Source organism: Metopolophium dirhodum, chromosome 4 (genome assembly GCF_019925205.1).
Source record: "Metopolophium dirhodum isolate CAU chromosome 4, ASM1992520v1, whole genome shotgun sequence".
Lineage (NCBI taxonomy): Eukaryota > Metazoa > Arthropoda > Insecta > Hemiptera > Aphididae > Metopolophium > Metopolophium dirhodum.
In genome coordinates this window covers 165,547-193,329 of record NC_083563.1, presented here as the reverse complement: position 1 = coordinate 193,329, position 27,783 = coordinate 165,547, and the positions used below count along the sequence as shown (strand labels likewise).

Genomic DNA, 27,783 nt, shown 5'->3' with positions numbered 1-27,783 from the left:
GTACAACTAGTACATATTGTAAATTCTGTAAGTGTACGTCGTGAAACTTGTTTATAGTGCTCACTAACTTACTTTCGTCAATTTTAAATCAATTTATAATATAAAATTGAAAAACAACAAAAATGATCAAATATCTTAATTCGTTACTCTCGTTGTTTAAATAATTAAGTTAATTTTATCGGAATAACAAGTATACAGATACAAGCTAGAGCAATGACCAAAAAGTATGTAATACCTATTCATAATATAATATAACGTATATTAGAAAATTAATTTATTCTTCAATAGTTTTAATAATAGGAAAATTGAAAATTAATTTGCATTTTGATTATATTAAGTATGATAGTATAATAATAGTATAAAAATACAATGAGCAATAGATTTTCTTTCACCCATATAGGTACAAACCAATACCTAAAACATTATTATTATTATTATTATTATTTAAGTAAGTACGAAAAACAATAAAAATCCATAAATCTCATCTGCTTAAGCTCAATAAAAAAAATATATATAATAAATTAATTTACTAACATGATTCAACACTGCCACTGTTGTTTTGCTAGTTTAAAATTTAATTATTTTTACTATTGTAGTTATTATACAAAATAATAATTATACAATTCAATATAATATATTCTACGATCTGTTTCCAATAAATTAACAAATTATAGGTATATCGTATATTACAGGGATAGATTCATGCAAAAGCATTTTTTCTACAACATTTTTAACCGATATATCATAACTAAATCAAACGCTCCACTCAGAATATAATAAGGAGTGCCAAATATAAATAATGTGTGCCTAAGAATACGTGATATGTTATTATACATTTAAAATGCATAATGATAATTCTTAAATCACCAACCATTAAGGAAGCGAATATAAAAATAAACTACTACTGACTCGCCCCAGTCGAAATAAATATCCTGTGTATAATTGTATTTACTATACTGTTTTTAAATTTTCTAGAAATTTGATTAGATTTTATTTAATACTAATTTATTTTAATATTAGAATCAAGAAGACGACGTACTACCCATATGTACAGTTGTTTTCGTCTTACGAACGTATAACATATAATTAATATACCATATTTTATGTTCTAAATAATCAATTTAGTCCTGTTATTATTAAAATTAGAGTAAATTAATGATCTATTATCAAATTTAAAAGTAAGACTATAATCTACATATATTCTAGAGCCCCACGTAGGTTTTTTCAATATTTTAATTTTAAAGTAGCAGCAATACAACATTTTATAACCGTACATTTTTCGAACATTTAAAATGATCATAACTTGCTTTATAATTAAAATCGTATGTAGGGCCCAGATAAAAATTGTACCTTCATAATATTTTATAATAAGTAAATTCACTCTAATGTCAAAAATTACTAAATAAAAAGGATTGTTTTTAGCTATGAAATGTGTTCGTTAGACAGAGACGGAGACCCTATTAAGTCTTTACATTGTATAAAAAAGAAAGACTGGGCATTAACAAGTTAATAAGTTTAAGGGAATTTTAATTTTTGAACTAGTTACTTTTGATTCCATTAATTTAACTTGACTGCATTAACTGATTTTGAATTTGATTCCAGTTAAGTATTATAAGTATTACTTTTACTAATTTATGTTTAAATGTCTGAAAAAATGTTCAATCAAAAGTCGTTTACTCATGTTAGTATCCGCTAAGCAATACTATGTGCTAGGAGATTAACGTATGTAATAAGTAAATATTGTTTAGTTAATTTTTCATATAAGAGAGTTTATGAAAAATGTACCTAATAATAGTCTTATAAACATTTTAATTCGATGTACAATTTTTGTATTTAAAATTTAAAACCCAGGATAACAATATTTAGCATGTAACATTTAAAATGCTATTAATGTCATCATGATACATGATAAATGATAAATTTAACTAATGCATTTCATAATATTTTCATTGAGTTAAAAAAAAAATTAAAATTTGTATACAAAAAGTGTTGATAAGTTAAAAGTTTTGTTTTGCGTGGTTTACATCACTTCACGTTGGATCACTATAAGGTCCAATTTTTAATTTGAAACCATTGTCCTATCTTTAAATTTAAAGATTTAAAGCAACCAATTTAAAAATATTAATATACATGTACTGTTGCAACAGTTTCTAGGTAATGTTTCAACAACATATTAGATCTAATATAATAAGTACTAAAATATATAACTCTTGAATATTTGATGTATTTAGTATTATTTTAAACCAAAGCATATATTACTTGCTTTTATTAAAAACAATTTCAATACAATTTGTAAAAAAAATATGTAGCACAAATGTACGTTTTTTTATTATAATTATAATGCCATAATGGTAAATATAAAAATCATTTTATCATTTAATTGTTATGGATTTCGTTGAGTTTTTAATTGCATTTCCACGATCATGATAACCTTTTTACTTGTTTAATGTTTACTGTCCTTTACTACGAATTATGAATTTCTGGAAACAAATTAATAATTACTATAGTATACAGGAAAATAGTGATAATACATTTCTATAAAACGGCAATTTGCAATAAGAGACAGTAAAACAAGATAATTGCGATCGCGGAAAAATAACTAAACTCTAATAATGTCTCAATACGCCGAAACGTAAATTATTCTATAGCGGGGTCATGTATTCATTAATATTTAATTTCACATCAATCCTGCGATTAATGAAAAACACTCTGGACATTGAATACAAGTTCAAATTATTATTTATACACAAAGTCGTGAACTATATACATATTGCTAAATACAAATATTAAAATGTCATGTAAACAATTTGATAGCACAGAATCAGTGTGTGATTTTTGTTGCGTTAACATTTTAAATTGTCAGTAATTAAATATATGACTTATTTGTATCAATAGTTGGATGGAAAAATTAACAAAGACATAAAATATTAAAATAATATATATGTGCCCTATACAGTGTGATTATTTTTACAGTAACAACTGATTATCTCATAAAATATTAACGGATTTGATAATATATTTTTACATAATTTAAAGTCATTATAAAACTATAATTTGTATAATATTTTTTTATAAACAATTTTAAGTTCTGTGCATTTTTCGTAATTAGGGTACTTACCTGCATTTTTAATTAATTTTCTGAATATTTCCTTGTATAAATACATAAAAAACAGATTTCAGATAAGTAGTAAATTAGGTACTTAATCAAGGTTCTCAGAAATATGATATGGATATTGGATTTGGTATATTAGACAAAACGTAAGAATACATTCAGGTAGATACCTTAATTAAATCAGATTTGGGCAGTAGCGGGGGATTTCCACTTTACCACCCGCTAGTCGGAAAAAGGACAAAATTACAGTCCAAATTGTCCAACGCTTCAACCAGCATTAAAAATTAAACTACGGTGCAAGCGCGACAAGAATAAATAAATATTTTATTAGTTTACGTAATAAGCAGAGCCAGGATTGGTTAGGTGAGCTACCGAAAAAATCTCAGTGGGCCGCTTAAAGTTTGGGCCTGTCGTGTGAGTATGGGTAAAAATAAATGCATGTTTAAAATACGATTAGCCACCTATAAGCTCGTAACAATTTTAGACGTAATTTTGGGCCAGTGAATATGTAAATGGACCGCTTGGAAGTGAAAATCTCGATGGGCTGATACATACCAATCCAGCCCTGGTGATAAGTAGGTACCTACTATGTATAACTTTCGTTTCGATAGATTAGTATTTGTAAGTTGTTCTTTGAAACTTCACCTTCCTACCTATCATAATTTATAAATTATAAATTAAAATATAGAGTTAAAAACATAATATTCAAATATTTTATTACCTATACCTATGGTTAGAGTTTTATTTTTATCGGAATTACAAACGTATTTTTATCTAGATCTACCAATTTTATGAATATAGACAACATTATATTGTATTATCTAAGCTTTGTTGAACTAATTATCTCTGATAATTAAATTATGATAATCTTACAAAAATATAGGTGTTACATATTAATATATTATACCTATTCAGTTTTACGTGATTTTTACTGTACGTGTTCAATAGAATAATTAACATTACTTAGACCTGTAGAGAGACCTTGTAAAGCATAGGTATTAATCTTGTTATTTGAAAATTCAAAATATAATTAATATTTTAATAAAATTATTAACATTTTAAATAATTCAATCAAGAAAGTATATCCCCCGGAATCATTATGTTATTTTGTATGCACTCAAAGCTCTCAAAGCACAAAGTCATTAATTATTTACTGTGGAATCTTGATTAATATTGAAAAAACAATTTAGTTCATTAAATGGATATTTTAGTGTCCAGTCATAAAATAGTGGATTGTCAAATCATGTGTTACCAACCACTGTCATTAGTGTCATTATATTGTCGGGTATACTTAATATAATATGGAGGTATAGAATAGATAGTACCTACCTATAAAAGAAAAACTGCTGTTTATCGGATGTATCAGATTTTTTTCAAATATTTGCTCAAATATGCATAAAAATAACGAAATATGCAAAAAAACAAATAATGAAGTTGAACTCGGTTATTTCCTGTTTCAAATAATATCATAATATTATACACCTAAACAGTTGAACCGTATAATATATACCTAATAACTACATTTAGAGATTAATATTATAGCACTCTACAGCAGCGGCATATTTATCTTTATTACCTATAGGTATATGTCTATTGTCCATATACTATTCAATTGTAAACTATGCTTGTCCACCTATCAACATGACAAATTAATGATTAGGTACAACATTTCACGAGTATACATTTAAATATACACTATATGTGCATAGTACCACCGTTAGTAATGTGTTTTAATTTATATTAAATAAAAACGAAAGCAATCATTTCACCGACGCTTAGGTAGGTACCTACTTATATAAAATTATATTAATTAATCATTATGCATCACATACCTAATAGCTATAATAATAATAATTATTGTTATTGTAACTAGGTAGGTATGTAATTACTAATATTATAATTAGTGTATCTACACTCATTGTTATCAATACGTAGATTTTATGAACGCCGATGATGCAAATTTGAAAAGTCCAATAAATATTTTTATGAATACCATGTATGATGTAGGTATTAGAACTGTATATTAATGTATATTGACTAAAATTGTTAATTTATCATCGGAGGAAAAAAATTGAATAAACGAATCGCATATAACATTAGCTATAACGTCGCTAAACTTTAACCTTTAATTTTTCCTATACATTTATTTAGACATCGATCAAAAATGTTGTATTTTTATTGAAATTTATATGTTAAATATAAACAATTAGTACCTGATAGTATCATTATATTTATATATGTTCAGTCATAAACGACAAAAAAATAAGTCGTAATTAAATAATTTGTATTCTTAACCTAACCATGGCGAATCGTTATTTAAATAGACTTCGACGATCAGGTGAAATATTATGAAATACCCAACTTAATATACAATACGGACCTAACTATATAACTATTATTATCTATTTATTTATTATTACAACGGGTAGAACAAATTATTGTCAATACTCAATTGAATTAGTTTCAAATATTAATTCCATGATACTATAAGAGTATATAAGAGTACCTATAAAAATATAATTAATAATAACCGATTTAAAATTAATAACAACATATTAAATATGTACTCAACTATTCGACGAGGTTATAGTCTACAGTTGATCTATTTAGGTGTCTAAATTCTCATTCTTAGTTCAAACTTTTTTAAATTAAATTTTTTTTATAAAATGTAATGTTAATTTTTTAGTATTTATTAATTAAAGTTTCCCTGACATATGTCATCTGAATTTATTGCTAACACTTAACTGAATTACATTTTTTAACATTTGGAAAATTGATAACAATTAGTTATAAAAGATACTATTTACTACATTTTAATGTATTTACAAATAAAAAGAAAAAAGAAATAAATAAATAATAATTATAATAAAAGGACGTGAGGGGGGCTAGAGTCGGAGTACGCAGAAGGTGAGTCACTTAGTTTATTGAATTTTGCACTGCGAGCAGAATTTATGTAGTCGAAGATGTTAATACTAATTTTTTTTATGTATCCAATTATTGTGAGTAGCTGGAAATAATTGTGAAGTTCAAGATTACAAACAAACCATGGAACATTAGATATTGTCCTCAGAACTTTGGATTGAAATATCTATATTTAGTGTATGTGAGTCTTAGCACAATTTCCTCATACAAGGGCTGCATATAAGAGTAATGGTCGTAGGCTTTGCTTATAAAGCATGAGAGAGCATTTCCAATTTAACGAGGTTTGTCGGTTGGGTACCTAATACCTATGTATAGTATTTTTAGCCTCAGGTAGCCTTATTGTAATTAGTAATTACTAATTTGGAGGTGATATGTGGATTCCATGTTAGCTTTCTAATCGTTAACATTTTTAAGTAAGTACCTTACTTTTCTCAACAACAACATACATTTTAATTTTATGTTCCGAAGCAGAATAATTTTTGAATTATGCATATATTCAAAATCCAATTTTTGGAGTTGTTGTTAATTGTAAATTGTTAAGCAGATGATTTATTTTGAAAATGTTCATGCATCTAAACCTATATTTGTATGAAAAGTTTCTAAATTATTAAGCTTTATAATAGTCCTTAATAATAGTTTTGTATAAAATATAAAATAGATGTAATAATTAATCTAGCACTTATTATATTCTGACAGTTTTTACAAATAATAAAATGTTAATTAATTTATATTAATTAGTAATAAATTATTATCATTTTCAAATAAATATATTATGATCATATTCTAAAGGTCATGGATTATGATATTTGAATTTTGATTTATATTTTATATACATAAACATTTAAAAAAGTATCTCCCAATTTAGAATAAAAAGTGTAGTTGACATTTCAAAAAAATAAGTTTATATATTTGTAAATATTTTGAAATATACCTTAATCTTTCAGAACCTATGCATAAAAATGTAACAAAATAGGATTCTAATAAATTAATTAATCAAATAAAAAATGGGGGTGAGCAATGAACATAAAGGGTGAATCTTTACACCTTATACACCTTGTATACGACATACTTGGGAATATATCAAATCAATTAGATAATTCAAATTTTTTTTAATATTAGTTGTATTTTATGATATTTAAATAACAAAGATTACCTATTTATAAACAAAACTGTGGTGTCATCCCCTTTAAGATATGTTAATCATTAATTATTAATATTAAAGCTCAGTTTGTGGTATTATTAAATCTTGATTATCAATCTATGAATAAATGCCTATTAATGGTAAAAGTTATAAAATAACACAGACCTTTCGCATTAAAGTATAGAAAACATCATTTTTATGTTAACTTTATGCCTTATGATTTTATTATATAATTTATTGCCTTTCTAATCAAAAAAGCTTTTAGCCTATCATTTTCAATTACTATTATCAATCCTTAGATTCTTAAACTTTTTTGTATCGAGTTTTTGTTCGTTGTTAATCTATAATTTATATTGGATGTGTAGGTACCTATTTCACTTTAATTTATTGCATAATAATATATATTATTCATATTTAATCGATGTTAGTTTTATGTTGGATAATTGACGTTCATAGAATTGACATGGGTTTTTAGAACTGATATTGTTTATTAAACCACTAGATCGAAAGAATCAGCAAAAACAGTTTTAAACTTGTACTATGCTATTGAAATACTATTGGATCTTTAATACCGATCTAAGAAAATTGCCAATTAGCCAACTCCAAATTTCCTTTATTTTGGATTTCTATGCATTAAAATCATATTTAAATACAAACTGTAAAAAAGTAATTATAAAGAACTAAACCCATAGGTACCAATCATCTAAAAAAATTAATAATATAGGTATACCGCGAAATACTTATTTTAAAATATTCACATATACTACTTAGCGCTGGTTTAGGGTATGGAGGAGGGGGAAATTGTCATTGGAGGCCATATTTTTTCAATACAATAATATTGTTTGGGTTTACTAGAAATTAGTTGACGTTAGCATCGCGAGTTTATACATTTTATAATGACGAGTTTGGGTAATTTAGGATAACGTGTTTGAGAGAATAATATTTAAAAAAGGTGGGTAAGTGAATGTTAATCTGCTGTACAGTGGGTTACAAGTGGGTCAATGAAATGGATGGTGTAAAATTATAATATAATAATATCATTGTATAAGAAAAACGATTCTGATCGAAAACAATCAGTCAGCCTATGATATTACCAAGTATATTTGATGATATTATTGTGAATAAAGTAATTTATATAAAACCTATTTACGTGGAACCTTTTTTTAAATTTTCAATCCTTAGCTATAAAATTTGAACATTTTATAAATTTTCAACTACAAAATAATTATTAAATTTTAAATTTGATACATTTTGTCAAAATTTGAACTTTAAATGCTTAAAAAAAAAAATTGTGCCTATGAATTTTTAATATTTTTCAACTGCTATTGTAACATTATATCATGAGCTTTGCATTAAATTTTCACGGTTTTTTACCCAACCAATAAAATTTTATTGATATTTATAGAAAAAAAAACTAAAAAATTGAAAACTGACTATGTCTGTAAACAGCTCAAAAAGAGTCAAATTATTTTATAAATTGTTATTGTGTATAGAAAATGCTAATATAAACATTCAGTGAAATTTTAAAGTATCTATAGTCTTTCGTTTTTCAATTACAATAAAATAAGAAAATCGTTATAGGAGAAATCGAGTAAATATCAAATGTAAAAATATGAATTTCAAACGCTCATACAAATTTAATTTGACTTTCTTGTAGATATTTTTTTCTTGATAAAGGTAGAAAAACTTATGAGGAATCTTGGATTATATTTTCAAATCTTAGATTTAAAAAGAAAAATTTTTATGATTTTCTAACTCAAAGTAATTTCTAAATTTTCGTCTTTTTACGTATTTTGTCAATATTTGAACTTTAAATGCTTATTAATAAAAACTGTGACTAAGGATTTTTAATATTTTCCAAATATCATTGTAACAATATAGTAGGAGCCTTGTATAAAAAAATCAAAATATCCTATAGTATTATTTCACTTGACACATACTTGACCAAGTCTATAATATTCTGGTATGATTGGTCTATAGACTTTTTTGGAGTTTGAATCAAAAGTGGGCAGTTTTTTGATTTAAACAAAATGTATTTAGACAAAAATGTTGCCTGTTGATAAATTTGCCAGAAAGAAAAATTGGAGATTTCTACTAAGTTAAATTCGACTTGCTATTGGTGTTTGTTTTATTTTAATTGAGTTTTTCTTATTATATATTGCTTACTAATCTTCTTATTAGCTTTGATAGTATTAATAAAAAATTGTAAGTACAGACTTTTTATTTATTTATATTTTACTTATAATATGTATATTATATATAATACTACTTAAATGGTAGATTATAAAAATATGTACATCAAATCGTAACTCTACATTTAATCCTTTAAGTGGTCAGTTGTAAAAAAAAATTAATTTGCCCGCCTAAAATGTCCTCACCTTCGTTTAAAATTTGAAACGGTAGGTACCTTTGCATAGATTAAACGCCCGCAGAAAATATTACAAAATGTTATTGGTCTCAATCTTATCCGCCTCTCATATACCCCTTTTTTATTATTACGCTGTATTTTTTTTTTTATATATAAAACTCAGTGAGAGTATTGACACGTGTTTCCTTTTTAAAGTGGGCATCCATGCTGTTTGCAAATTATATATAATATATTAAAATCAGCTAGTCTTAAAAAAGTAATTTTCATCCACGCGCGTTACTTTGGAAAGAAAAAATTACATTTAAATATATTAAGATAAATATTAGCCATTATTTAATATCGTGAAAAGAAATTATATTATATTTTTATTTTTGATAAAATAATGATTCTATGATACCATGGTATGCTCATTATATGTATGTACGTACCATCAATATTTTATTTAAAAGTTTATATTTTATATCTATATAATATTATATACCTTCATTTATTATTGTTGTTTTTATTATAGATTGATCGACATCGACGGGTTATTAGAAGAGGTAGGCGAATTTGGAAAATATCAAAAAAAAAATATATTTTATCTCGGATTAACGTTACTGTTCACGGCGTCGTCCACCATGTCGTTCGTGTTCACCACGGGAGACATGAACTACAGGTTTTTTGTTTTGTTTCTGTCCGAAAAAGTACCACCCTTCTCAGCTTTAAGTGGAAACATCCGATAATTGTTTTTAATTGTCCATTTAATTCTATGTAATTAATACACAACGTAATTATTAAATATTATATTACATTTTATTTTTATTTCCACCGAGTGAAATCACTTTTAAGTTTTAACATCATCAAAATTTGACTTTTTATTTCCGTTACACTAGCTTTATTTTGTATCAGTGCTTCAATCAGATGAAAATTGATACACAAATTACTGACATTTAAGTAAACTTTTAAAATGTGTGAAGTGAATGCTGAACTATGAACTCTGATCGATTTTAAATGAAACATTTATGAATTATTCAAATTACACAAATCACACATCGTATGTTTTGAAATTAAAAGTTTTTATATATTATAAAACATAGATCGATGACACGGGACTAAAATAAGTTAATTATTATGCTTGAAGTAATTTTACTTGTGGAAAAATGTAAAATAAAATGTATATTACCTATAGTGTATACTACCTACTAATAGTTTTGTTAATAATAATTATTATTAATTACATTGATTAAAAGGAAAAAATTACTTTTAAGAGTGATCGGATATTCCCGCTTAAATGAGAATTACCATTATTTCAATTTTTTTTGTCTACCGTGCAGATGTCGGATAAACGAATGCGATGTTTCTGAGACGTCATTCGAATACTGGCCGCCGTGGCTGAACCAGACCGTACCGTTTGACGCTGACGACCATCGGCTGTCCAAGTGTTCGCGGTACGTGTTGAACAACAGTCCGAACAACACCAACACCACCGACAGACGCGTCTTCCGATGTGACGAAAGTGAATACAACAGGTCTTCGATAGTGCAGTGCGACGAATTCGTCTTCGAATCCGGTGGGGAGACAACGATAGTTTCCGCGGTACATAACAATTTATCATGCATCAATCGATAATATTATAAATTATAATAATACCTTTATATTACTGATGTGCCGTTGTGGTGATAGCATGCTATATGCTATATTATAAGCTATAGGCTGGTAGTCATCAGCTCTACACAGTGTGGCGACTGGCGAAGGGGGCAATCTAGAGGCAGCCGCGTCTGATTTTTATAAAAGGTAGTAGGTGGTCAATTTATAGTAAAACCCTAACTATAGCAGTATATTGGTGCTGCATGGTGGGTGGAGGGGGCGAAATATTAAACAATAACCTCTGAAAAATATCCAGTTCACCACGCCAATGGGCTTCTGCGCATGCACCCTGTTGGCTGTTTACATGTACCCTGTACAACGATAACAATATAACATACTAGGTACCTATAATGTAAATAATATCCATGCCATGAATTAGCTAACCTATTTTAACCTAACCATGATTTCCACAATTTCTGAATTCCACCTATATAATTACGACGCTACCCATAGTTATTATTAAAATAATAGTAGTATCATAAATCATAAATCATAATATACTTAGTATCGATCGATTGATTAACGCGATTATTACAATTTATGTAAAATAGTTCAACATATTTTGCAAAAACAACAAGTGGAAACTGACAATCGTAGGGACCCTCAACAACATTGGTCAGTTTTTCTCTTTACCCATATCCGGCTTTTTGTCAGACAAGTATGTTTAACGAAATATTTAATTAATAAAAACTAAAAATAATTAATTGGTTATTTGCGTTAAGGTACGGCAGGAAAAACATTATCATCGTTGGAAGCGTATTGGCAGCGACATGTGGTATTTTACGCGGGCTGTCAATAAATTACACCATGTTCATGGTATTGGAATTTTTCGACGCTTTTTTTTCCGGTGGAGTTTACAGTGCTACTTTCATAATGGGTAAGAGGTTTAGTTCAATTCAGCTTGCAACGATTATAATTGTTCATAAATACTTATTCATTTTTATTCGTGCTTTGACTTGTAAAGCACTTAAAAAGCATGGTAACCTACCTATTTATGTAGGTATCTATCTTGTAATTATTATAATTTATAAATATTTAAGAAAATATAATATAGGTACATCTGATCATGTAAGGAAATAATATAGTCGTAATTTTCATAATTCATATATTATTATATTGTATTTAGTATACATATTTGAAACGATATAAATTTACATTTGTTGGCTTAACTAAAATGCAGTTTAGCTATATTTATGCTTGAACATCGCATAATATATCTATTACCTTCGCCCAATACATGTATTCAATATTATATTGGCGATTAATCCCACAAATAATGTCTAAAAAAAAATGTATCCATTAGGTATCGGGCTAGTTGGAGGCAAACACAGAGTTTTTGCGAGTACCATTTTGAGTGCTTACTATCCAATCGGCGAGGCATTAGTCGGAGTATTGTTTTGGTACGTTCAAGACTGGAGGAAATTCTTGATATTCGTAAACTTACCGGGATTGGGTTTCGCGTTGGCCTACACGTAAATACACTTGTATTTGAATTACTTTCAATACTATAAATAAACACCTACGATCAAACTTCTGCGTACCTACTCTAATATATTACTATAAATCGTGATGATTTGGCATTTGTGTGCAGAATTATTCCAGAGTCTGTTCGCTGGATGATCACCGCTGGAAAAATCAACGAGGCCATAGAGGAATTGAAATACATTGCGAATTACAACGGAAAAAAACTATCAGAAGAGACTCTGAAAAAACTCGAAACGTTTAAAAGCTCCAACGAAAAAGAGATCGAAATAGTAAATCTACCACTGCATCACGTTTGGGCATTTTTACCTATTCGCAGTGTTTGTCAAGTTCCTTATAAAAAGGAATTCGTTCCGTTCCTTGTTCCTTTAAGAAAAAAAGGAATTCGTTCCGTTCCTTGTTCCTTTTTAAAAAAAAAGAATTCGTTCCTTTGTCGTTCCTTTGGAAAAAGAACTAGTTCCTTTTTTAGTTCCAGATAAAATTAAAATTCTTATTTAACCATCAATTTTTTTTTTAACAGATATATTTAGGTACTTTAATTTTTAATTATACTTATACATACCTACAAGTAAATTTATAATTTACTATTAAGTTTAAGAAAATAATACTGACTGCAGTTTTTTTTTTATACGGTTATAACTACTGTAGTACTGTTTAACAAATGCAAATCACAATTCACTTCAAGTCTTCACATTATTCACAATATGAAAATGAAACACTGATACCGGCTGTCGACTCTCGACTATACGATTATTTGACTTTTCAGACATTTGGGGTTTTCGGTATAATCAAATGACGTATTTTAGTAATCTATTCGTATGTCAACTATCTTATCATTTATTGTTGTTATAAATAATTATCATTAAAATAATATTGTAACGTCATATTAATATGGTAATATATTATTATACATTTTAGCTGTAGGTAAGTACTAGGTATTACAATAGTCCCGACCCGCATCGTAATTCATAAATGATTTTATTGTTCAGTCTTCGGTGTTCATGCTATTTTATTTTCCGTCGACGCAACGACAAGGATTTATATTTTATATCGTAATAATGTAATATAATAGTATATTATACCCATTTCTATATATTAAGTTATAACTTATGAGTTATGACTTATGAGAAATATTAATAAAGTTACTAATGACCAATAAGTAATGAGTACCCTGTACCAGAATACCTACCTAATGATTAAGGACTAACACTTTAACGGTGAAGTTTGATACTCGGATACTCGATAACGATCATAATATTGGAAATATACACACTAAAAAAAAAAAATATTTCAATTTCAATTATTTATATATCTGTGTAAATTGGAACTTGAAAGGAACGAAAAATTTCGTTCTTTTTCCTTGAAAAAAAGAACTCGTTCATTTTCTCGTTCTTTTTTTATAAAAAGGAATTCGTTCAACGTGCCGTTCCTTAAAAAAGAATTCGTTCCAGGAATCCGTTCCTTTTGGAACTCGTTCCTTCCAAACACTGCCTATTCGGTATTAAAAATTCACACAACGTTTGGGCACTCGATACCCCTAAAAAGATACCAGCCATTAAAATGAAAGAAGTTTATACCTTTTGCTAATATTATTATAATGTGATAGGTACTAGCAATATTTATGATAATTCAAATTCGTTAAAAACTTAAAAATGCGTTACGACAATGTAATTAATTAGTAAAAGTGTCTCACTGTATCATACTCACTCGACAAGGGACTGATTATGATGTAAGCAAAACGAGAAACGTTAAAACAAAAATAAAATTGTTTGGAAATTGCATTGATGAATTTTGGATAATGTCCGTGATATCGCACATTATCGCAGTCCACTATACTGATCGTATTAAGTTCTGTTTCACTGCCACGCGTATGGCAGGGAGGGGGTACGTGTTTTTCGATTGTACGCACCTCGCCGTTTTCATAACATAATATTATGATTTCTAACTTATAAACTACTTATACATTACTTACATAAAAATTAAAAAAGGTATATACTTAACGTAAATAAAAACCTACATATTTATTTATTATAGACTATTAAAGTGCTCAAACGTGTTACGAGTTTACGACATCAGATAAAAATAGTGCCCAAACGTGTGTAGCTAAATCTGCACACATGCATATTATGATTATTTCCCGATTACAGAAGCGGCCCTAGAGTAGGTCAATCAGGACACCTGTCCTAGACCCCATCATGTACATTTTACGGCCCAGTACTTTTTCAGCTCAAAATAGTGATTTTGTCAATACGACATTTTTTGTAATACACTATTCAACAAGTACCTAGTATACTAATAACTTGCAACAATTTAATTTAAAAAAACATTTTTTTTTTTTTAATTGAGTTTATTCCAGCTTTTTTCGATTTTAAAACACTGTGCAGCGGTACACCATCGTGAAAAATATATATTATATATCTCAGTGCTTGAAAAAAATATACCTATTATTTGCATATGCATGAATTGATAAAAGTGATAAAACTAAAAATATCAAAATTATTAATAATAATAATTAGGTAATAATAAATAAATAATGAGGAATAACAGAATAAGATGTTATATTTTATGCCAAGAATTTCAGTAGAAATATCAACTAAAAAAATAAAATAAAAAACAACCAAATTTTAATATAATATAGGTACCTCCTAAATATTTTGTAAAAAAAAATATTAGACGAATACTTGATTATTTTTTTTATTAAAACAGTAATTATATTTTTATATATAATATTATTATTACGTTTATTAAAGACGAATGTATAAATAACATAAAATTGTATGATTATACAGCTTAAAACTAGGTTGGGTACTTGGGTGGAATATACAAATATATTAGAACAATATTAGAATTTAAAACGTTTGTACCAATGTACTTATTGACAAACGGGGCACCGAGTTAATTTTTTCTGTGCCCCGCGAAATCTAGGGCCGCCTCTGCCTGACAATTCGATATTATGTTTGTCATATTCTATTATTATGTTTAGGAAGAAATGACGAAGCGCACGACGAGCTGTTCTAGCCAGCAAGCATTTAAACGTGCTATGACTTCAAAACGCTTAATATTACGAGTGATCAACTGTTCGTTCTGTTGGTAAAGTACTTACAACCTACCTATAAAATATTATATTATCATTTAAGTTTTCTCTCAATTTTAATTTTTCATAATAAATAGGTTACATTGTAGGTACGCCACAGTGAACCTACAGTGGTTGTACCTACAGTGAAACATTCTTGTAACAAATTTCTATTTAACAAAATATATTTAATTCTATTCAACAAATTTCTTTATAATACGAATTTTTTTTGTTGACCACGAGATTTTGTAATATGAAAGTTTTACTGCATAAATATTTATTCAAAGTATTTTTAAAATAAATGTATTGAGAAAACTAAACACTAAACATTATATTTGATATTCTCGAATTTAAATTTTGGTACATACCTAATGGATCAATTTTTTACTGAAATATTTATTACCTACCGGTCACCGGTCCTACCCCCTGCCCGCCTGCCACATGTTATATAATCCTATTTTCGTCAACATCGACAACATCAGTAGGTAGACTCGTAGACTAGTGGACTACAGTAAAAAATTATCTCGGATCATAATATGGGTTAAATAATAGTTAACAATTTATTATATTATATTATATTAGTATTCATAATATTTATAATAATAATTATAAACAAAAATGTTTCTTTTCAAAAAAATTGCCAAACCTATAAGTAGCTATATGTACGACCTGAATATATCCCTGTTAACAATTTATACCGCGGCCACACAATATTATTAATATTGTATTCTATATTTCTGTGTACCTGCGGTTAATATTATTATTATTATTATTTATGTCACTCTGCAGGATGATCAACACGCTCATTTATTACGGCCTGTCTATGAGTTCGGGTTCAATAGTGGGAAACCGGTACGGGAACTTCATTCTGTGTAGCCTGGTCGAAATCCCGGCGTTGTTCTTGGTGATCAAGATTATGAACAACTGCGGCCGGAGAGAATCGCAATGTGCCACGCTCTTGGTGTGCAGTACTCTATGCATTTCGATCGCGTTCGTCCCAAAACGTAATTATTATTTATTAATATATTATTATTCAGCGAGCGGTTCTTATTTTTTTCCTACTGCCATACGCTTAAAATTAGGAGGGAGCCATAGCCCCCCGCCCACCATATAACATCACACTATGTCACATAATATGTTGTAACAACATTATATACTTTATACTTGAGTCACTGCAGATTTCTTACTCACCGGGTCCAGATAGATGAGTCGGGAAGCAATGGCGACGTGGTTTAGAAATTAATTCTGAAATGGGGGGAGTCAAAAAAAGAAAACGACATAGCTAAATGGGAGGGAAATATTAGAAAATCCGCCACCCTCTCAAACATTTTTACTGAGGTAGTAAAATATTTAACAACAAGGAACAATGAATATAATTTGAATTGATTCAAAATTCACATCAAACACAATATGGAAGATTATCCACTCCGAAATCAATAGGACGTGATCTGACCCCACGTCTCCCTTTGTATACGTGACTGTCGGGAAAGGGCGAGGGAGTATACATAGCCCAGGGAATCACAAGATTCAATAACAATAATAAAACACTAGCCATTATTTATGTACACCATAGTTATGATATAGGTACACTCCAGGTATTAGGTTAGGTTAGGTTAGGTATACCGTCGTATGTATTATTTATTCTCGGGGACTTGATATAATTATTGATTAGAAAATTCAATAATTTTATTTTATTGACTTATTAACAAGCAGAGGCCCAAAATTCAAACGAGGTAATAGAACAATAGTAGGTACCTATAATACATATTATGGTTTTTCAAAGAAGATATTATCCTACTTCTTGGTATACCATCTATAACACCCATAGAAGTAGGGAGGGGGTGAATGGACGCACACGGGCTAGTTTTAGATTCTGAGTAGAACACGATGGATGTATTGATTTTACAATGATGTGTGTTTTTTATTTTTGTGTCTGTCATCACCTTTTAGGACAGTAAAAATGCTTGGATTTTCTTCAACAGTAACTTTTCTGATAGGAAAGTGAATCTAGTCGGTACTTTGGGGGGTCAAAAGTAAATATTTCAGTTTTCAAAAGCGACGTGAAAAACAAAATACAAATTAAGGAAAAACAGGAACTTTTACGCAAAATCTGTTTTCGAGAAAACTAATTTTGGTTTTTGGTGCAACTCTAAAACAAATAACCGTAGGTACATGACATTTTGACTGAATGTTTGTATTAGCTTTTTCTATACACCATAACATTTTCAAAATATTTTGACTTATTTTGTGCTGTTTAGTGTTTACGGACATTTTCAGTTTCCATTTTTTTGTTTTTTTTTCTATAAATATCAATAAAATTTTAATTTTATAAATAGTTCAAACTTTTAAGCTAAGGATTGAAAATTTAAAACAAGTCTCCACGTAAATAGGTTATATATAAATTACTTTATTCACAATAATATTATCATCAAAATATATTTGGTAATATCATAGGATGACTGACCGTTTTCGCTCAGAATCGTTTTTCTTATACAATGATATTATATCATTGAATTCAAATTTAACACCATCCATTTCAGAAACCCATTTGTAACCTACTGTAAAGCAGAGTGACATCCACTTACCCACCTTTTTTAATATGAACTCGTTGTCTACGATTGAGATACCTACGACCTAAACGCACATACAACGATATATTATTATTTATTATTATTATTGACCAACTGTATAATGAAATATGGTCTTATTTTTAGACGCGGTCATCTTAAATGTACTCCTGTACCTGATTGGAAAGTTCTCCATAACCATTTCGTTCGTAATACTGTACATGTACACCGCCGAAATGTTCCCAACGGAAATCCGACATTCCCTGTTCGGCATATGCTCCATGTTCGGCAGGATTGGTTCAATGGTGGCACCACAAACTCCATTATTAGTAAGTAATAAGTAGGGCTCGGATTTTGTAGCAAATGCTTTTTTTGAGGGAAGTGTGATAGAAAGATAATTCTTTTATATAAATACGTTTTGAATCGTTCTGATTTTAATGAAATAAACTTTTTTTTTGCTTTTTTTTGCTTTTTTCCATAAAATCTGCTTTTTATTGCTTTTCCCCTATTTGGTTATTTTTTCTTGATTTTTATATATTTTTCTTGAAAACTTAGCTTTTTTCTATGTATATTATACGTCTTGGACTATATTAGTATTACCAGAAATTATAAAACCAGTAAAAAAACCAATAATAAATATATGACTGATAAAATAACTGTCGTTATTGTGCCGAAATAGTTTTATCTACAATTATCTATAGTTGTATTTACGACTCAAGGAAAGAGAAAATTATCTGAATTATACCTACGTATTTTTATAGCACGTGTTAATACTTTAGTTGGCCGGTAAATATCAATCGACAATCAGTGAGGTATAAACGTATAGTGTTCTAAATAATTTCTTTAATCGTCAAAATGCCAAAAGTTAAAAATTTAAATTTAAAATTAAAAAAAATAGGTATTGTGTTAGAAGCAAAACAAAAGTTAGAGGAAGCTAATGGCGAAGTAGCGAAATTGATTTTAGAAAAGTGCAATCGTGTTTTTTCAAAAAATAATGGATGGGCAGAACTTCAAAAAGTCAATAGTATTCATAATGGCACTGCACTAAACGTAAATGTGGAACAGTATGATTCAAATGATTTAGTTTATATGAAATATGCACCGATTACATCGGTTGACGTGGAAAGGTCTTTTTCTATGTATAAAAATGTATTAGCACCCAATAGAATGAGTTTCAATGAAAGTAACTTGACTAAATATATGGTTGTGAATTCCTTTTTTAATATTTAATTTTATGTGTAATTGAAATTTTCTTTATTAGAATTAAATTAATAAATGCTTTTTTTGGCTACTTAAAATGCTTTTTTAAGGATTTATTTTGCTACAAAATCCGATCCCTATAGTAATAAGTATACCTATATGTATAATCGGATATGTACCTAGGGGCATACAATAGGTATTGACGCCGTATTGTGGTTCATAAAAGAATGTAGGTATTTACTATTTATTCAATTACCTATAATATTATAAATTTCACATGTTATAAATTATAATATAGATATAATAGCAATTTTACAAATTTCATGTTATCTACAATTCACTACACTCGTAGATCTCGGTATAATATTATATACACAAGATACCTATAGACAATAAATGTAATCGATGATGTCCCAATAACAATTCCTCCAATAGCAACACTACCTAGTGCCTACTAAAGAAGAAATAGGTATTAGGTATATACAATCACACCAAAAACACTTCGTTATAACTCCGTGTAAAAAAGAAGCTAAGTAAAAAAAAAAAAAAAATTTAGTAATGATTAAATCTTTAAAAGACACGTGATATAATATGAAAATTAAGTAAAATGCCATTTTATAATATTACAAATACCTATGATGACAAATAAGATCAATTTATTGTAATGTTAAATACTTAGTCAACATATTATTATTATGTTTAACTATTTGGCAGGACGTAGAAGTATACTTAAATAAATACAATTAAGTAACCACTACAGTATTTACAGTAATTAATAATGTATCAACAATATGTTGACTAAGTATTTAACATTACAATTGATCTTATTTGTCATCATAGGTATTTGTAATATTATAAAATGGCATTTTACTTAATTTCCGTATTATATCACGTCTTTTAAAGATTTAATCATTAGTAAATTTTTTTTTTTTAACTTATTTTTTTTTGTAGCTTTTTTTTTACACGGAGTTACAACGAAGTGTTTTTGGTGTGATATCAACTATTTTTAATGTTGGTGTGTTAATTATCTGGTATTCTATAATAATAATAATAATCTTTAATAACCGCTGGCCTCTCTAATAGTAATATAGAAGGAAATAATAATAAAAGTATAAACACGCCGCGGACAATCGAGTGCAAGTCACGAAATGGTTTGTTTTTGCAATTGCAATTGTCAGTTGTCACCATAGAGTAATAATATCGTCCGTGCGTCGTCGTAGTACATCGTCGCTGCCGCCGCGATGAGAGTAGTAGGGATGGATAAGCGGTGGGTCGGGGGATATTTACGATATTTTCGTTCCCCGACCCACTGCTTATCAATCCCCACTGTTCCGTACACAAAATCGGTCTTAAAAGTACTTGAACATTTTTGCTTATAACTTACAAACTATCTAACCAATCTGCTAGCGAATTCCTCTATTCCCATCTGCACAATATTTTTGATCGATTGATACCTCATACTACTTTATATGTTGAGCCGTTTGCCCTGTAGAGCTTGGCAAAGAATTGACATAAATTAGGACGATTTTTCAATGTTAAAACTCGGTTAGTGACTACTCCGCTATTTTTTTATACTTAGCTTCGCGCAACTACCGTCACGCTGGATTTTGAAATATACGGTATTAAATATGTATATATTTTATTACAATATCCATAGGTCATTTATATAACTTCATAATCATAAGTATAATGTGTCCTTTTATTTTCAAAGTTTGAGTTTTATCTAAAATTATTTTTTCATACACTAATTAGTAATTACCTATTTTTTTACGCAAGTCAGGTTTCCCCTAATCCCGCCATACAAAAATTGTGTATGCCCCTGTACATGGAGGGTTGGATAAGCTCCAGTATAGATGTACTTGGATACAATAGCAATAAGTTCACCTAAACAAATAAATTACAAGTTTCTTGAAAAAATGTATTTAAATAAAGATACCTACGTATCTGAGTTAGATTAATTTATTAAGATTATACCTATACATTTCTAAAAATAAATAATATATTTAATTTTGATTAAACCATTATTATTTGTATTATTTAAAATAGTCATAATATAAATATTTCTAATAGAAAAAATTTTAATATTGCTTCTCTAAAATTCGTAAAGAAATGTTCACTAGGAAATTTATCTAAATTTGTTAGAGATTTTATCTGCCTAGAATAAGGTAGGATAATTATCTATTTTGTACACATAAATTGATTCTATAATAGCTAATAAGTATTAGGCAGGTACATGTAAAAACAGTTAGGAGAATCATCATGCTCATTGTTTATCAATTTATTAATTTCAACATGTCATCATTTATTATTCTATGATTATGTTTAGGTTACTTATTTCGGCGAATTGTCACCGTTACTACTCTTCAGCGTATCTGCTCTACTGTCTGGATTGCTTGCACTACTATTTCCGGAAACTCTCAATAAAAAAATGCCGGACACAGTTTTGGAAGCCGAACAAATTGGCAACTCCTCCAGTTGATTTACCTATGACGTCAGACTGTACATTTTTTTAAAAATCACATTGCTATATCTTACAAAATCTTAAGAAAAATTAAACATCAATTTCATTTATTTTCATAATAATTTATAAATTATTTTGAAGTTAGTTTTATTGTGTTTAAAACAAAACATCAATACTCGATAGATTTATATTGATGCAGTGTATATGTGTTAAGTGTTTTTGTTTGGATGACATTTTGACATACATACACATAATAGATTTGTGTAATGTAATGTTTTGAAAAATGTGTTTTAAGACTTATTTGAAAAAAAACTCAATATATTTTACACTATTTTAATGTGGATTTATTTTAAACATGTTTTTGTGTAATGATGCTAAATAAATTGTATTGTTTAACCATACAATTATTATCACTAGGTATTCACTATACAGTATTTTTTATTATTTTATTTTTTTTATTCATGTTACAGCTTCAACTTTTAAGGTTATTAGCTTTCAAAAATAAATAACTATTAATATGACAAAAGTGTTAATACAATTAAGTGTCTAAATTGAGTTGTATATAGTGATACCTCTAAATACCGAACACTCTCAGTCACTGAAATGTTGTCTGCTATTTAGAGGTATAGGTGTTCAGAGAGTTCAGTTTGTAGAAAGTTTTTTTTGTTTCCAAAAAAAAACGTTCACATAGATTTTCCTTATCAGTACATTCTTGCAAGAACCTATGAGCGTTTTCAAAGAATTCTTAGGATACCTACCTCAGTAAACAGGTAGTTATGTAAGTTGGCTCAAAAAAAAGCATTTTCATTAGAGCTTGAGTTTGTACTCATTTTTCTGTAAACATTTCCTTTAGGTTTTATTGGTTGCTGCAGGGTAATAATTTCTGAAATTTTAGGGAACCTATTGGTTGGTTGTGGGGCAGGAGTGTTAGGACTTGAGTGATGGTGTACTACGTATGACTATGTAGAAGTACATTTAACATGTTGTAGCCATATAGATACATATCTATAATATGTATTTATATACTTATGTCTCAGAATTGGTAGGTAGGTAACTTAAATGTATTTTGTGTTAAAATAATTTGAAAAAATTTTCAAATAAAAGGGGGAAAGTAGGCGGGCACACTCGAATTTCCTCTAATTAGATTTTCAATTTAGTTATCAAGTTAACAGGTTGTGTCCCGACAAAGTTTCTCGATATTAATTTATAAAAACTGTTTAGGTTAGTAAATTACACAAGTTGTATGCTGATAAATTAAAATCAAGAAATTTGTACAATATTGTACACATATTTTACACAACAATAGTTATTGAGATTATTATTGTAAATTTATTATTGAAGTAAAACAGTTTTTAAAAATTCTAATCGAAAAATTTATCAATTACAATATTATATAAATTCCTACATATATTTTACAACACTTTTACTGAATAAAAGTCGATTCTCCATAATTACTATTGTGTGGAGATAAGGTAAACATAAGCTCTGCACTAACTGTTACCGATGTCCGCAATCATGGTAAATGCCGTTGCTGCTGGGAAAGAATCCTACTCGGCGAACAGAATTTGAACTGCAATGGATTCATTTTGATTTGGAAAATGCCTAATTACCATTAAATCATTTTTAAAACAAAATAAAACATTGGGCAGGAAAGGGTTATTGATAATAATGTTGGTTTTAAAGATCAATCACGTTGAAACAGCTTGGAATTGCCAAAAGTTGAGTGGAAAGAACATTGAACTGTCGAGAATAGGCAGTTTTTTAAGAGTTTTTAATTATTCAAAGTTTAATTTAATTTAATAATAATTATAATTTATTTTCGATAAGTACCCTAACCTAAGTTATTCATATTATGTGAATGCACTTTTAAGTTTAAATACTTTAAATATGAACAGGCAAATAGTCTATATAATAAGTTTTTTTTTTTTTTTATTATAATAAGCAAATGAGATATAAAACAGAATAAAATGACATGAATATCGTGTTGAGGAAGAAACCCAATGGTAACACCTCTTTTACTAATTTAATAGGTCTCTACACCATTTACGCTTAAGTCTGCGTGGCGGGTTTTTTGGGAGGGTGATGGAGGACATGTGTGATATTAAAGTATTGCTATGCGTGCTTAGATTTTGGTGAAAGCGTTTGTACATTGTTTTGGCTAGTTCAGTGGTAATTGTTATTTTTAAGTCATTGTGTAAGGTAGAGTTCGAAACGTACCAGGGAGCTTTGGTTACTAACCTTAGCGCAATTGATTGAAAAGCCTGAATTGGCCTGATGTTTGATGGCTTGGCTGGACCCCAGATTGCTATTCCATAAGACCAGACTGGTCTTATGATTGACTTATATATAGTATATAATAAGTTATACCTAGGATTATAAGAATTCCTATATTTAAATTGACACTACTATTAAAAGTGTACAGACATAATAGAAACTCAGTTTACAAAAATAGTCTTCTGATATTAATTAATAAATTATACAATTATATTCAAAAAATGTTTTATTATTATTTAATAATATCTTAAAATGTGATTAATGAACTTTTGAATACTACGAATAATTAACAATTATTATATAACTTACTAAAATTATTGTACACCAGTCAGTTTTTGATTAGATTCAAAATAAGATTGTTCAGTAATAAATGAAGGTAGTCTACTCACTTGTTTGTAAGAAGAATTACATTCTCTCATATTTTCTAACACATATTGGAGATTCCAATGTTTCATTAGAAGTGCTTGTTGAATGGTAAATGACGAATATCTTATACAGCGTATAGCAGTACATGTTGCTGAACATCTTAACTTAAGTCCTATTTCATGGACTAATGATAATAAATAACTCTCGTATTCATTAATAACATTAACTTCTGAAATTTGAAAAATAAAATAATTATTAGGTATAGTTGTATAAGCTTTATGATTCTATAATGTAATCAAGTAATATAGTGTATATGATGTTTTTTGAAGAATTTTTAATGACATAATATATGATACTATAGTAAGAAAATTTTTAGAAAAATTATTTTGTTTTGTACAAAAAAAATATTTCAAAATTTGGATTTTAATTGATTTTACAATGATATGTGTTTTTTTTTTTTGTGTCTGTCATCACATTTTAAGACAGTAAAAGTGCTTGGATTTTCTTAAACTGTAACTTTTCTGATAGGAAAGTGAATCTAGTTGGTACTTTGGGAGGTCAAAAGTAAACATTTCTCAGTAGTTTTCAAACGCGACATGAAAAACAAAAGAAAAATTAAGGGAAAACGTGAATTTTAACGCAAAATCTGATTTTGAGAAAATCGACTATTTATTTGTTGGTTAAAAAATCTTGAAAATATAATAGAAAAATCCTAGGTTATTGTTTCGAAGGCAGATGAAAAAAATTAAAAATCCTTAGTCACAATTTTTTTTTATAAGCATTTAAAGTTAAATATTGACAAAATACGTAAAAAGACAAAAATTTGGAAATTACTTTGAGTTAGAAATTCATAAAAAATTTTCTTTTTAAATCTAAGATTTGAAAATATAATCCAAGATTCCTCATAAGTTTGTCTGCCTTTATCAAGAAAAAAATATCTACAAGAAAGTCAAATTAAATTTTTATGAGCGTTTGAAATTCATATTTTTACATTTGATATTTACTCGATTTCTCCTATAACGATTTTCTTATTTTATTGTAATTGAAAAACGAAAGACTATAGATACTTTAAAATTTCACTGAATGTTTATATTAGGATTTTCTATACACAATAAGAATTTATAAAATAATTTGAATCTTTTTGAGCTGTTTACAGACATAGTCAGTTTTCAATTTTTTTAGTTTTTTTTTCTATAAATATCAATAAAATTTTATTGGTTGGGTAAAAAAGCGTGAAAATTTAATGCAAATCTCCTGATATAATATTACAATAACAGTTGAAAAATATTAAAAATACATAGGCACAATTTTTTTTTTTAAGCATTTAAAGTTCAAATTTTGACAAAATTTATCAAATTTAAAATGTAAGTTATTTTGTAGTTGAAAATTTATAAAATGTTCAACTTTTATAGCTAAGGATTGAAAATTTAAAAAAAGGTTCCACATAAATAGGTTGTATATAAATTACTTTATCCACAATGATATCATCAAATATACTTGGTAATATGACTGACTGACCGTTTTCGATCAGAATCGTTTTTCTTATACTATGATATTATATCATTGAATTCAAATTTAACACCATCCATTACAGTGACCCACTTGTAATCTACTGTACCGCAGAGCCACATCCACTTACCCACCTTTTTTATATTAATTTTAACATAAAGACCTCAATAGACCTCTATAAACCTTTTAGACTCTAGTTCTCATTCAATTTTAATACTTACCAATGATGAAATTTGGTAAATCTAGACTTATGCATTTAATTCCATAAATTAAAGGATTTTTGGTAGATGCTGGTCGAATCAACCCTTTTGTAGCCAAATCATATGCTATTTGAGTTTGAGTGTCTACATTGGCCAGTCTACAATTTAATGTCAGTAAGTAGGTACATTAAGATACTTAAATTATATTATAAAAATGTATACTCGTGTAGTTACTCAAACATCTTTTTTTGATTTGATGCCTGTATTGTAGACATAAGTTTATCAACATTTTCACGTTTCACAAAATCAAAACGTCCCTTTTCAACAACTTGGCCATCAATGCACATATTCTTTGTCATAATTCCCAATTGCCCATGTAAATGATATGTTCGCAATGGATAGTTATTTTGAAGGTTTCTTGCCATTTTGGTACCCTTATTTAGTCCAATCACTTAAAAAAACAATATTTAAATAAAATAAATAACAATACAGATACGTAATGAACCTTAAAATTAGTCATACCACAAACGCCTGATACACGCTTTCCCAAATGAGTGGTCCAAATACACTTAATGTCTTGGGTTTGGTACCTGGGACCAACGACAAGTACATTGTCTGCATAACTGGACTCTACCTTTACATTCAGTTCTTTTGTTGTGTCTCCGGAAATAACAACACGATTTTCTGGAGATCTAACACCGCATAAATTCAACTCTATAATAATATAATACATGATCAAGTCTACAATGCTTTATTTGTTGTTAATCAACTTCACTTACCTTGTGTTAACTTTAACAGCAATGAATGGCGACAACCACTTAGGTGTACTCCTGCCGGTTTATACAAACACACAATACCATTCAAAAGTCTAAATGCTTTTTCACCAGTCGACAGACTATTCATCTTAAATCTCTATCGTCGATTAGAAAAGTTTAATTTTACAATAATGATGCTGTACAAAACAAAATACAAATTATTGCTGTTCGTCTTTCAGTTGCATTTACAACTTGCAATTTAAACATGGAACGGCCGGGAATCAGAACCAAAAAGTTATAACTTATAAATCACGGATTAGGAGATTTAAATGAATTGTGAAATTGTAATATTTTAAATTTACTTTTTTGTGAATCGTCAATCATGAATCATGATCCTTAATTGCAGACACAAAGATAATACTTTATACTTTTTCATGATTACAGATAATATCTAATGTTAGTTATCAGTTTATCACTTCACAATTTAAGATAGTATGGTCACAGTATGGTTGCCCTATGACGAACCACGGATCACTGCAGCTCATAGAGTAATAGCATTTAAGTGAATTGCTAAGTTTGTAAACTACAAAACCGGCTATATAGATTATAATTTCTTTCGTGAACTGGCTTGATGAATGTTCAGAATTGTTACCAATATAGTCGTGGTCCATGATAAATGAATTTATATTTTGAACATTTACCTCGTCAATAACTGTGTCTGAAC

At 28.1% G+C, this 27,783-nt stretch overlaps 2 protein-coding genes across 3 annotated transcripts; one reads left to right on the top strand and one right to left on the bottom strand.

Moving 5' to 3' along the window:
• Positions 1-24: 24 nt before the first annotated feature.
• LOC132942418 (organic cation transporter protein-like) lies at positions 25-22,292 on the top strand. 2 transcript variants are annotated; one of them, XR_009664285.1, is made up of 11 exons: positions 25-224; positions 10,055-10,201; positions 10,860-11,121; positions 11,724-11,830; positions 11,895-12,049; positions 12,476-12,644; positions 12,764-12,926; positions 15,638-15,744; positions 16,517-16,731; positions 18,442-19,344; positions 21,821-21,961. XR_009664285.1 is itself a non-coding variant. In XM_061010764.1 (11 exons), the coding sequence occupies exons 1-11, from the start codon at positions 214-216 to the stop codon at positions 21,971-21,973; spliced, it is 1,671 nt and encodes a 556-aa protein (XP_060866747.1). In that variant the 5' UTR covers positions 25-213; the 3' UTR covers positions 21,974-22,292. The 2 variants fall into 2 exon arrangements, 1 of the variants encoding a protein (XP_060866747.1); XM_061010764.1 differs by having other exon boundaries at positions 18,442-18,623; positions 21,821-22,292.
• Positions 22,293-24,437: 2,145 nt separating this feature from the next.
• Positions 24,438-27,736, bottom strand: LOC132942421 (pseudouridylate synthase TRUB2, mitochondrial). Its single transcript, XM_061010767.1, has 5 exons — positions 27,084-27,736; positions 26,827-27,018; positions 26,539-26,755; positions 26,326-26,462; positions 24,438-24,824 (listed from the first exon to the last, which is right to left on the bottom strand). The coding sequence occupies exons 1-5, from the start codon at positions 27,205-27,207 to the stop codon at positions 24,544-24,546; spliced, it is 951 nt and encodes a 316-aa protein (XP_060866750.1). The 5' UTR covers positions 27,208-27,736; the 3' UTR covers positions 24,438-24,543.
• Positions 27,737-27,783: the final 47 nt, after the last annotated feature.